This window comes from Heptranchias perlo, chromosome 13 (genome assembly GCF_035084215.1).
Source record: "Heptranchias perlo isolate sHepPer1 chromosome 13, sHepPer1.hap1, whole genome shotgun sequence".
In the NCBI taxonomy this organism is placed as follows: Eukaryota; Metazoa; Chordata; class Chondrichthyes; order Hexanchiformes; family Hexanchidae; genus Heptranchias; species Heptranchias perlo.
The window spans coordinates 38785247-38797941 of record NC_090337.1 but is presented as its reverse complement, the minus strand read 5'-3'; the positions used below and the strand labels follow the sequence as shown (position 1 = coordinate 38797941).

Here is a 12695-nt window from a genome sequence, read left to right as displayed (position 1 = left end):
TCTACACCTCTCAGTATCCTCCCATTTATTGTGTATTCCCTTGCCTTGTTTGCCCTCCCCAAATGCATTACCTCATGCTTCTCCGGATTGAATTCCATTTGCCACTTTTCTGCCCACCTGACCAGTCCATTGATATCTTCCTGCAGTCTACAGCTTTCCTCCTCACTATCAACCACATCGCCAATTTTTGTATCATCTGCAAACTTCTTGATCATGTCCCCTACATTCAAGTCCAAATCATTAATATATACCACAGAAAACAAGGGACCTAGTACTGAGCCCTGTGGAACCCAACTGGAAACAGCCTTCCAGTCACAAAAACACCTGTCAGCCATTACCCTTTGCTTTCTGCCACTGAGCCAATTTTGGATCCAACTTGCCACTTTCTTTTGGATCCGGTGGGCTTTTACTTTTTTGACCAGTCTGCCATGTGTGCCCTTGTCAAAAGCCTTGCTAAATGTGAAGGTTACGCATAAGAATGACATTGTAATCTGTCTTCTCTTTATCTTGGTGTGACAGTGGAGATAAAGCCAGGCTAATTCTCCTAAGCACCAGCCCACATACATCTGCCCTGGAGGATTTAGAGAGTGAGCTAGAGCCAAGTGTATTGGATATTATGCAGAAAACGAGTGACCAGGAGCAGGCAGTGGCAGAGGAAGACCAGGGGCCTGCTTCTCAGAGGGCAAGCTTGTGTCCCACTACAGCTGATAACCTCAGGGATGCGGAATTCACGAGCCCTATATTTAAAAGAATGATTTTTGAACATTGAGCGAAGTACACTCATTAGAGGCTGTGCCAAACAGTGTGCTGTGTATAGCAGCTCGGGTGAAAAGGCCCACTAGCCTTGCATGATCAATTGTACTTGGTTTGTGCGCTATTTATAATACTCTTGGCTGAGTCTTTAGCACCATTGGTCATTGGAATGCATGGTTTTCCTGATATTCAGCATTGCTAAGGCATTATTCAAGGAATATATTTTGGTGGCTGTGGTTCCTTCATTAATGCACCAGGAGGTTATGGGCTAGTGTCCGCTTTGACTCCAGAGGAAAATCTTGGAAATGGCGGCAACCAGTGAGGAGCCAATGGAACCACTGCCTGGCTGATTTCTGTCCCATCTTGCTCCAATACTGCCCGAAACCAGGTGGTAAAGGGGAGTAAAATCTAACCCTATATATTTAGACCTCTGAATGTCAAAAGATCAATAAATTTGTACACCGTTCGTACAAATTGATTGTGTCACTGCATTCCAACCTATAATCGAATCCTGGTTTTAATTGTTTATTTATTTATTTTAAAAGCTCTTAAACACTATAACAAGTGTTTGTTTAATAGCTGCCTAATTCCTACAGTTGGCAAAAGTAGAATTCATATATTAAATAATTCTACGAGGTAGTTTGAGAGGGTGAAACTTTGGGCCCATCAAGGCTAGAAATTTATGGAGAATACAACAGCAACTCTCATTCAGGTAGTGCTTCTTGTGTAATAGAAACATGTAATAATCTATTTCCCTAGATGAAACTGTTGTAGATTTGTTTTATGCAAGTTCTAGTATCTGCTTGTTCCAGAATCTAAGAAACCTGGTTATAATTGCTGCTGTAACACACGTGCTGGTTCTGGGCAAAGCATTAATGAAATGTGTGCGCTCTCCAGCTTTAACCTTTTTGTGTTCCTTAACATTGCAGTGGAAGAATCCCCAAGGGAAAATACTTGATTTTATTGCATTGGTAGCTTCAGACAAATGAGCAGTCAGGAGATTTTTCATTTGAGAGCAGTTTTTAAGATAATTGATTTTTCTCTGTAGTTATTGGATAATCAACAATCTCTCTCGGCCATATTTCTGTTCCTGCCAATTTATTTTTGTTCCTCATTCACTTTGCAATTGAGGTAAATTTTCACCTATATTGTTTCCAGCATTGCCGAATTATGGTAGCACCAAATATTAATAAAAGATAGAGAGAGGAGCTGAATGCCACAATACCTGCATACTTTTGGTCAGCATCTGCTCTCCCCTTTTACAGTTTTTTATGCTGTCAGCTGCTTGTGAGACTGTTCCTGTTGGGATTTCTTCCATGCTTCCTCATTCTTGTCTTAATCCCACAAATTTTACAAACTGGCCATCCTGCAGCACAGATAGTCATCGCACACTCCAACTGGTTTGTCCATTCATTAAGATGAAAAACCAATGTACCAGAAAACTAAGATCAACAAAATGATTAAAATGGAGACTTATACATCCTAGTTGATTATTATATGGAGAGCTATGATATAGAGAGCTATTAATTAATGTATGATTCTGCTGTGCAAAGCTATAATTTGAGTTCATTAATGATTTAGCAAATATACAGTATGCTCACTAGAACAGTACAGTCAAGGACAGATTCTCTTTTTCCATAAATGGCGCTTTCTCTGAATTCCTTCTTCAATTCAGAGGTCTTATTTTAAATGATCTCTAGTTGTAGAAGACTGATGAGAAGCTATTGACACAAACAGAAGTTTGGCATAATTATATAAAATTATAAAATAAAGAACATTGCTGCATTATAGTCCAGCAAATTGTCTTGCATTATCTTAGATTCAAATAATCATCAGTCAGATGTTCCTTGTCACACAGTTCCTACAATACAGTTTTATTAAAATCATTTTTCCCTGTACCATCAAAATCACTTAGCAATGATTGCAACCTTTCTTCACAATTTTCTGATAATAGTAGAAACAGATGGTGACCATAGTTTAACAATAAAAAACATCATATTTTGTGCCTCGTGGTGGACTGCTGTTTAGCATCAACACAGCGTCCTGGCAAATTTAGTATAGTATATATTTAACCTCGTGTTCATGATTGTTGGGAGACGGGTGGTAGAGAATGAGTGGAAGGTTGTTGCAGCCAATTTGCTGCATTTTTTCATGCAGCGTTTTCACTTTGCATTAGAAAAAACTATAATTTTTCTGTTATTAAAAGTGAACCAATTATATTTTCATAGCAAATTGATAATTTTTAGGATTTAGTTTGTGTATATTAGGTATAACACTAGATTGAATCCAAAGACTGTAATCCAATATCTTCAAGTCTTTTTCAGCATTGTCTGGTCAAATTTATGAGAGTCTTGCTCTCATTACAGTTGCCTTTGGCTAAGTCCTGTTTTTATGCACCCAAGAACAGGGGAGTTCTCCCAGTGTCCTGGCCAACATTTATCCCTCAACCAACACCTAAAACAGATTACCTGGTCATTTATTTTGTTGCTATTTGTGGGACTTTGCTGTGCGCAAATTGGCTGCTGTATTTCTTACGTTACAACAGTGAGTACACTTCAAAAGTACTTCATTGGCTGTAAATCACTTTGGGACATCCTGAGGTCCTGAAAGGTGTTATATGAATACAAATCTTTCTTTATAATATAAAAATATTAAACTTTTTACAGATATAACATTCCTTGTAGAGGTATTTTTTTAATCTTGATTTTAGATATATTTAAATATTAAGTAATTACATATTTTGGTCATAAGGTACTTATAGAAGCATATGCTGATACATTGATTTTGTTAGGCAACCAGAAAGCCTGTAACTAGCCTTGTAATTCTCACTAGACCCAATACAATGCCTACTGAGTCATTGGAGGGATAAGAGCCCTCTCTCTATCCCTATGGTATGCAGGTTTAGAAATATGGAGGTAAAATACCTGTGGGAGGCACAGTATACCTATCTGAAAGCAAACACTTTATACCATCCTAAGGACTACAGAAATATAAGGCAGTGTTGTCCTTCATCCTAGAGGCCCGCACAACAGATCAATCCCGCATGTTCCGTCAATATTCTGTTTTCTTAAAAAAAGGATTGGTAGGCCAATCTTCAGGATTGTTGAGCACAATGCCTTGTTCAAAACTCTGCAAAACATGGTGATCCAAACCTAGATGCGCTCTCCTACTCCAGTACTGCAACCTTGTTTTATCTTTTCTGCCAACTTTCTCTCCTCCCTCTCCTTCAGAAGGACTCCTTGCTGGGATGTGATTTCTTGGGCTCTGATACCTCACACAAGTGGTTATTATTTACGTGTAAGCCTTGACATTGAGGGTCATCAGTGAGTGGGAAGCAGCTAAGTCAACCACCATCCTGTCCTCCCTTGACACCCACACATACACTTCCAGCCGGGACGTGGATACCAATTAAAAGAGTGATTCCTGGCTATTTTCTCCTCCCTAGCCCAGGAACATTGAGGCCAACTGATGCCTGAACTGAAAACAGCTAATACAACACAAACTAGGAATCAAAGCTGGATCTTTCCTTGTCTATATGACTCATCTACTTGTTGGATAAACTCACTGAGCTGCTGGGAGAGCTGATTGCAACATTGTTGTGTAATCGATGTAACTGTGACGGTGAAAGTCTTATGATTTGTTTCATAATCCAAACACCTCATTAGACTTTTGCCTTGTATCTATTCCCAGGTCACCAATGTTCACTTATGTAAATTGCCCTGTAACAAAACATAAATGTCTAGCTCCTAACTCCTTTTAACTCTTTAACAATAATGATTGATCATATGTAACAGAAGTTACTTCTAACTATATGTAGATCCAACAACAAATTACTGTTCTTGCTTACACTAATTGGCTTCATAATTAGTAAAATTTATAATTTTTGGTTACTTATTTGTTAAAAAGCCATCATTTTTAGTCTCAACTCTTGTGCTGCATTTATATTGTACTTCTTTTATAATACTGATTCAAACTGCAGCCTTTCTAGTGAGGAGAGAGCTTATAAAGGTGCTGAGTCCCTCTTTTGACAATTAAAACTAATGTTAGTTACCACACTACAAAGAAAGGTAGAAAAACTCAGACTCTTCAGCTTGAAAGAAGACGAATGAGAAGGGACCTTACAGAGAAATTTAAGATACTAAATGGAATAAAAAAGATTAATGTGAAGCACTATTTCAAATTAAGCCAAGAGTGCAGGACAAGGGGTTATAGATACAAACCAGTACTGATGTAATGAAAGATTTCCTCATACAAAGAATGACTAATGCTTGGAATGGACTCCGGGGTAGGGTAGTGGAGGCAAAAATTTTGGAACATTTAAGAGGCACTTGGATACTGTAACAGCGGGACTGCAGGTTTCTGTGGAAGAATGAATTAGATGAGTCAAATGGCTTCTCTCGTCTGTATTTACGTTTTTGATCTTTGTGAGATGTTTAGATTGCAAGTGGGAACATCCACACTGTCAACATTTAAATCAACTCCAGACAGTTGAGTTAGGCAGTCCAAAGGACTAAATGAACACTTTTAAAACCTGGTTTTGATGGTGTACTAAAGTTAGACTCCATGTGATATGAAATTCAAGAACTGGGAAACTACCTCCTCCAAAAATTCTCACTGCACCCCTAACTTTTTAGTTATAGTGTAATTTTAGCATTGATGCATTGCAGAAACTCTTTAGCAATTCTAAAGTTGCAGTATAAATGAATCCTTAAAGAAAAAGTGCCTAATTCAGTTAGAAAATTTGTACATTCTTCAATAAGTACTATGGATTTCTTGATGTATGTACTAGTTACCTTTAATGATACTTTTGGCGAGAGCCACATATTTATGCCTCCCTGCATTTTGGGACCAATGGCCAAGTGGGTTAAAGGGCTGAATTAAGGCTTCAGTTATTTTGAGGATGTGGGTTCATGTAGTGCTGCTTCCTAATGGAGATTTGTATAAACTTAAAGTATAGTACTCAATTGGGGGGAATAAATTGCTACTTTGAAATAAAGGTCCACAGGCAGCCACTTAAGTTGTTTTCTCATTTTATCTCCATTGTTTGCACTGCTTTACTGCTCCATTTTGGAACCATTATCCAAAGAATATATTGCCTTATTGAGCAATTTTGTTGTTTCGCTGTATTAAAAAAAAAATCTCTGGTATGTGTCAACCCCAAATGTACATTCGGATATAAGGTATATCCAGTGCCCCTAGACTTGCTCAGTACTTCCAGTCCCTATCACCCTTTAGTTCTCCCTGCTCCTCCTTCAGTGGTCCCACAAACCAATCCTCTCCCAGTACAATAATCTCAATGCTTCCACACTCCACTCCACCTAACGCCTCCCATGCCCTAGCTGTCTCCACTGGTCCTACACTCCAATCCCACACAGCATTCCCCTATGTTTCCAGCCCCTCAATGTTCCCGTTCCCAACCCCCCCCAGTGCACTCAACCCTATCTTTGACATCCGATAGTCCTCAGTTTTCCCATCACCCAACCTCCTGAATCATTCCAGTCTTCAAGCTCCAGGTTGAGTGTTCCTACCTCTCCCCCTAAATTCTCCCACGCACTCCTCCTCCATCTCAGTGCTCCCAGATCTCACACTACACCCCACGAGTACTCCCATGCCCCAGTCCCTCCAATGATTGATGCCAATCCCACACAGTATTCTCCAGCTACACTGGTCTCACACTCCAACCCCCACAATTACTCCTAGGTCCAACCTTCCTCCTCCAACTGCCTATCAGATCACAGCCCCTCCACCCATTCGCTCTGAACTGCACTGCAATTCCTTGCTATCTCCTAGGTAAAACTCCAGACCATTCTCTCCTGGCTTGTTCCTCAGTCGTTTCTTTTCTCTCAATTGATCATGTTGTGACACCTCTCCAATACCATCTTCTCACCCCCACTTCAACTCACTGTACGTCACCTTCCAACTTTATGTATACCTTAGGCCTTTAAAAAGATGAGCTGGATATTGAGTTCACCAATAAAGGAACACGTTTGATAGCAGCACAGATACAAGAGATTAGACAAAGGGAAAAAGAGGTGTACAGAATCCAAGGATTTCAGAAGATGTCTAAAACCAGCAAGAGTAAAATTCAAGGTGCTGCTTTTCTCCACCACTAACCTTCTCCTTAAACTCCGCTCACCTGCACCCTCCACCCTCATCTCTAACAACAGCAAGGAGTGCATTAGTACCATCCACACAGTTGTCTCTGCTGCTTCCCCTCTTTCTCCATGCCCACCAAGCCCAATCTCCCCCAAATTCCCCCCTCCCTTAGCACTGAATTCACATTGTCTCTCCAGTTTCTCTCCTATCACCCCCTCATGCCATCTTCAAGCTCATCTTGTCCATGAGACTCACCTCTTGCTCCCTTGACCCCATTCCCACTAAACTGCTAACCACCCAACTTCCCTTCCTGGCCCCCATGCTAGCTGACATTGTAAATGTTTCCCTCTCCTTGGGTACTAACCCACTCGCTTTGAAATCTGCCATCACCCCCTCCCCCCTGAAAAAATCCACCCTCGAACCCTCTGCCCTTGTAAACTACTGCTGCATCTCTTACCTCCCTTTCCTCTCCAATGTTCTTAAACATGTTGTTGCTTCCCAAATCCTTGTCCATTTTTCCATGCTTGAATCTCTCCAATTACAGCACTGAAATGGTCCTAATCAAAGTCAAAAATTATACCATCTGTGACTGTGACCATGGTGCATTCTCCCTCCTTAACCTCACTGCAGCCTTTGACAGTCGACCACACCCACTTCCTCCGACACCTTTCCTCCATTGTCCAGCTCAGTGGGATTGCCCTTGCTTATCTATCCAATCTCAAGCAATGGCTTCTCTTCCCACCCTCACACTGTTACTTCTGGAATCCCCCAAAGATCTGTCCTTGGCCCCCTCCTCTTCCTCAACTACATGCTGCCCCTTGGCGGCATCATACGAAAACATAGGGTCAATTTCTACATGTACGATGATAACAACAAGCTCTACCACTCCATCACCTCTCTTGACCTATCCATTGTCTTTGTGTTGTCAAACTGCTTGTCCGATATCCAGTCTTGGATGAGCTGCAATTTCATGCAATTAAACATTGGGAAGACTGAAGCCATCATCTTCAGCCCGTGCCACAAACTCCGTATTCTTGCCACTGATGCCATCCCCCCTACCCAGCCAGTGTCTCAGGCTAAATCAGACTGTTTGGAGTCTTGACATCCTATGCGACCCGAGCCGAGCTTCCGACCCCATATAGCCTCCACCAGAAAGATCACCTACTTCCACCTCTAACATTGCCTGCTTCCACCCCTGCCTCAACCCATCTGTCACTGAAACCCTCATCCATGCCTTATTATCTCCAGATGTTGTCCTGGCTGGCATACTGTCCTTCACCTCCATAAAATTAATCTCATTCAAAACTCTGCTGCTCATATGCTATCCCACACTGTCCCACTCACCCATCACCCCTGTCCTTGCTGACCTGCAATGGTTCCTGGTTCCCCCAATTTAAAAGTTTCATCCTTGTGTTTAAATGCCTTTATGGCCATCCTCCTACCTGTCTCTGTAACCTCCTCCTGCCCTACACCCCACCCTCGAACTCACCATTCCTCTGACTGTACCCTCTTGCATATGCCCCTCTTCTTTGCCCCACCATTGGCACCATCTAGGCTCCACACTCTGGAATACCTTCCCTAAACCCCTCTGCCTCTCCACCTCCCTCTCCTCCTTTAAAACCCACTTCTTTGACAAAGTATTTGGTCACCTCTCCTAATATCTCCTTCTTTGTCTTGGCATCCATTTTTGTCTGATTACACCTCTGTGAAGTGTCTTGGTGCTATATAAATTGATTAAGAAAGGGAAGATAGATTATGAAAATAAATTAGCAAAAAATATAAAAACAGATAGCAAGAGTTTCTATAGTTATATAAAAAGAAAAAGGGTGGCTAAGGCAAACGTAGGTCCCTTAGAGGATGAGACCGGGAAATTAATGGTGGGAAACATGGAAATGGCAAAAATGCTGAACAAATATTTTGTTTTAGTCTTTACGGTAGAGGACACTAAGAATATCCCAACACTGGACAAACAGGGGGCTCTAGGGGGGGAGGAGCTAAATACGATTAAAATCACTAAGGAATTGGTACTCAGTAAAATAATGGGACTCAAGGTGGATAAATCCCCTGGACCTGATGGCTTACATCCGAGGGTCTTGAGGGAAGTTGCAGTCGGGATTGTGGATGCTTTGGCAATAATTTTCCAAAATTCTCTGGACTCGGCAAAGGTCCCGGCAGATTGGAAAACTGCTAATGTAACACCCTTATTTAAAAAGGGTAGTAGGCAGAAGGCTGGAAATTATAGACCAGTTAGACTAACATCTGTTTTAGATAAAATTTTGGAATCTATTATCAAGGAGACAGTAGCGGAACATTTGGATAAACATAATTTAATAGGACAAAGTCAGCATGGCTTTACGAAGGGGAAGTCATGTCTGACAAATTTGCTTGAGTTCTTTGAGGACATAATGTATAGGGTGGATAAAGGGGAACCAGTGGACGTAGTGTATTTAGACTTCCAGAAGGCATTCGACAAGGTGCCACATAAAAGATTATTGCTCAAGATAAAGAATCACTGGATTGGGGGTAATATTCTGGCATGGGTGGAGGATTGGTTATCTAACAGGAAGCAGAGAGTTGGGATAAACGGTTCATTCTCGGACTGGCAACCAGTAGCCAGTGGTGTTCCGCAGGGGTCGGTGCTGGGTCCCCAACTCTTTACAATCTATATTAACGATTTGGAGGAGGGGACCGAGTGTAACATATCAAAGTTTGCAGATGATACAAAGATGGGAGGGAAAGTGGAGAGTGAGGAGGACATAAAAAACCTACAGGGGGGATATAGACAGGCTGGGTGAGTGGGCGGAGATTTGGCAGATGCAATACAATATTGGGAAATGTGAGGTTATGCACTTTTGCATGAAAAATCAGAGAGCAAGTTATTATCTTAAAGGCGAGAAACTGGAAAGTACTGCAGTACAAAGGGGTCCGGGGGTCCTAGTGCAAGAAAATCAAAAAGTTAGTATGCAGGTGCAGCAGGTGATCAAGAAGGCCAACGGAATGTTGGCTTTTATTGCTCGGGGGATAGAATATAAAAACAGGGAGGTATTGCTGCAGTTATATAAGGTATTGGTGAGACCGCACCTGGAATACTGCATACAGTTTTGGTCTCCATACTTAAGAAAAGACATACTTGCTCTCGAGGCAGTACAAAGAAGGTTCACTCGGTTAATCCCGGGGATGAGGGGGCGGACATATGAGGAGAGGTTGAGTAGATTGGGACTCTACTCATTGGAGTTCAGAAGAATGAGAGGCGATCTTATTGAAACATATAAGATTGTGAAGGGGCTTGATCGGGTGGATGCGGTAAGGATGTTCCCAAGGATGGGTGAAACTAGAACTAGGGGGCATAATCTTAGAATAAGGGGCTGCTCTTTCAAAACTGAGATGAGGAGAAACTTCTTCACTCAGAGGGTAGTAGGTCTGTGGAATTTGCTGCCCCAGGAAGCTGTGGAAGCTACATCATTAAATAAATTTAAAACAGAAATAGACAGTTTCCTAGAAGTAAAGGGAATTAGGGGTTACGGGGAGCGGGCAGGAAATTGGACATGAATTTAGATTTGAGGTTAGGATCAGATCAGCCATGATCTTATTAAATGGCGGAGCAGGCTCGAGGGGCCGATTGGCCTACTCCTGCTCCTATTTCTTATGTTCTCTTATGTTCTTATAAATGCAAGTTGTTATTATTAAAAAGGTCTTCGGAACCTCTGTGAGCTTTGGTTACATCTTTGAAATAACTCTGTGGTACTTACAATATATTTTGTTCCAATTTTATATCTGGTCAATTTGCTTTTTGTCAGATTTATGACTGCAGCTGTCAATGTATACACAGCTACGTGGTCCATGTCTATGCATGATGATTAAAAAATTGTTACACTATTAAAGCAGGTTTATCAAGAAATGATTTGCAGTTGATTATTGTAATTCTTTTGTTTGAATGTTTAACTTTTTCCCCTTGCATATTATTCTGTTTTACCTTCTTTATTCAAGTAACAACCAGGTCATTTTACTGGAAAAAATGCTTTTAAATTGATTTCTCATGAACATGTTTGAGTGTTCTTTCAGCAGAGCATTATTCCAAATAAGTATACGGCATACATTTGTGTTCTATAAAAGTAGCATGTATTTAAAATTTTCAGTAGGAGGTTAATCAAAGTCTGGAGCAGTTTAAGCTGTCATTTTGATTGTGTGCATCATTATTCCACTTGGAAGGATTCTGGCAATTCCCAGCACGATCTAATTAATTATTAGACAGAATGTGTAGCAGAGCAAATTAGGAGGAAATCTGTAGTTAGCAGACTAAGGCTTTTAAACTTAATTGCTTAACAGTGAAGTGGTGAACTCAACCAGAAAGATTGGCACTTTGTTCAAGCACTATATTTGAAACAAGAATTGAGTTACATAATTTTTAAAATTATTTTAATTTTGTTTGTCTTGCATTTAAATATTTGCTAAATTTGTCATGAAGCTAATGTTTGTTTTCATCAGGTATGATTCCAGTCTAATTATGTTATTTAGAAGTTAGTGTCTACTCTCCTGATGGCTCAGTGGTTTACACGGTAAGCAACTAGTCCAAAACAAAAGCATATATTGCGGATGCTGGAAATCTGAAATAAAAACAGAAAATGCTGGAAACACACAGCAGGTCAGGTAGCATCTGTGGAGAGAGAGAAACAGAGTTAACATTTCAGGTCGATGACCTTTCATCAGAAAGCTAGTCATGCTGGGAATTGCCAGAATCCTTCCAAGTGGAATAATGATGCACACAATCAAAATGACAGCTTAACTGTTCCAGACTTTGATTAACCTCCTACTGAAAATTTCAAATACATGCTATTTTTATAGAACACAAATATATGCCTTACATTTATTCTATGACCTTTCATCAGCAACAAGTCCATACACCCAAAGAAGATGCCAGGGTTATAGTACCAGTGATCCAGTGGGGGAAAATACAGAAAATCAATCTATTATTTTTCAATCCTGACTGGTTGCATTTAACAGGACCAAATTTACTTGTTCCATACCTGCTCTAATGATAAATCATATCTATGATTTTCCTTAGGATAAGGCAAGGAGCTGCCTGGTTTATCTGGTGACCCAGCTGGCAAATATGGAGCACTGTTTTCATCATATCCTGCTACTAGAGATTAAAAGCATCACTGACACATTTGGCAACATTCTAGGAGCTCAGAGCAAAGACATATATTGCATGAGTAACAGCTTCACTGCAATTGCCAAACTTCTTGTCAAACATCTTGAGAAAGACATTACTGCAACCATGAGGTAATTTACTTAAATAATACGTGTGCATGTGTGTGTGTTCGTTCTAGGTGTATATGTCAAGAATAAGGTTCTATAACAATTTATTATTCAAAATGAATGTATTTTGATTTTGTTATGTACAGATTGTTTCTGATAGTCACTACAGATTATCAGCCAGTAAATTTGCAATGATTACTTCAGTTATTAACCCTTCATCGTGCATCAACTATATGAAGTACCCTATCCATTAATGTCTATTGTGACGCTAATGTGGACAAAAAAAACATAGCCACATAAGGGTGATTGCAGAACAATAATTTCATTCTAAGGTTCAGATGGCAGTTATAAACTGCTTTGGCTTTGCTCTTGAGCCCTCTCAGCGGGATTTCTATTTGAAAATCACTCTCGCATCAATTTTAGTTTATTAGAAAGAAAATCCATTTGAGTTATTTGCCATAATATGCAAATATTCAAGTGAAGAAAGTTTTGATTTGAAGATAATTGATCAAACTTTATCATTAATTCACAAATGGAAAATAACTTTTCTGAAGTGCTAATGCAGCAATGATTGAATTTGATTTCCA

The 12695-nt window shown here is 40.2% G+C and overlaps 1 protein-coding gene across 2 annotated transcripts in view; it reads left to right on the top strand.

Moving 5' to 3' along the window:
• veph1 (ventricular zone expressed PH domain-containing 1) overlaps positions 1-12695 on the top strand; it is a 182657-nt gene that overhangs the window by 80304 nt on the left and 89658 nt on the right. For both annotated transcript variants that reach the window (XM_067994664.1, XM_067994663.1), the window contains exon 6: positions 11912-12132. In XM_067994664.1, coding sequence (XP_067850765.1) covers positions 11912-12132 — 221 coding nt within the window. The remainder of the gene's footprint in view (positions 1-11911; positions 12133-12695) is intronic.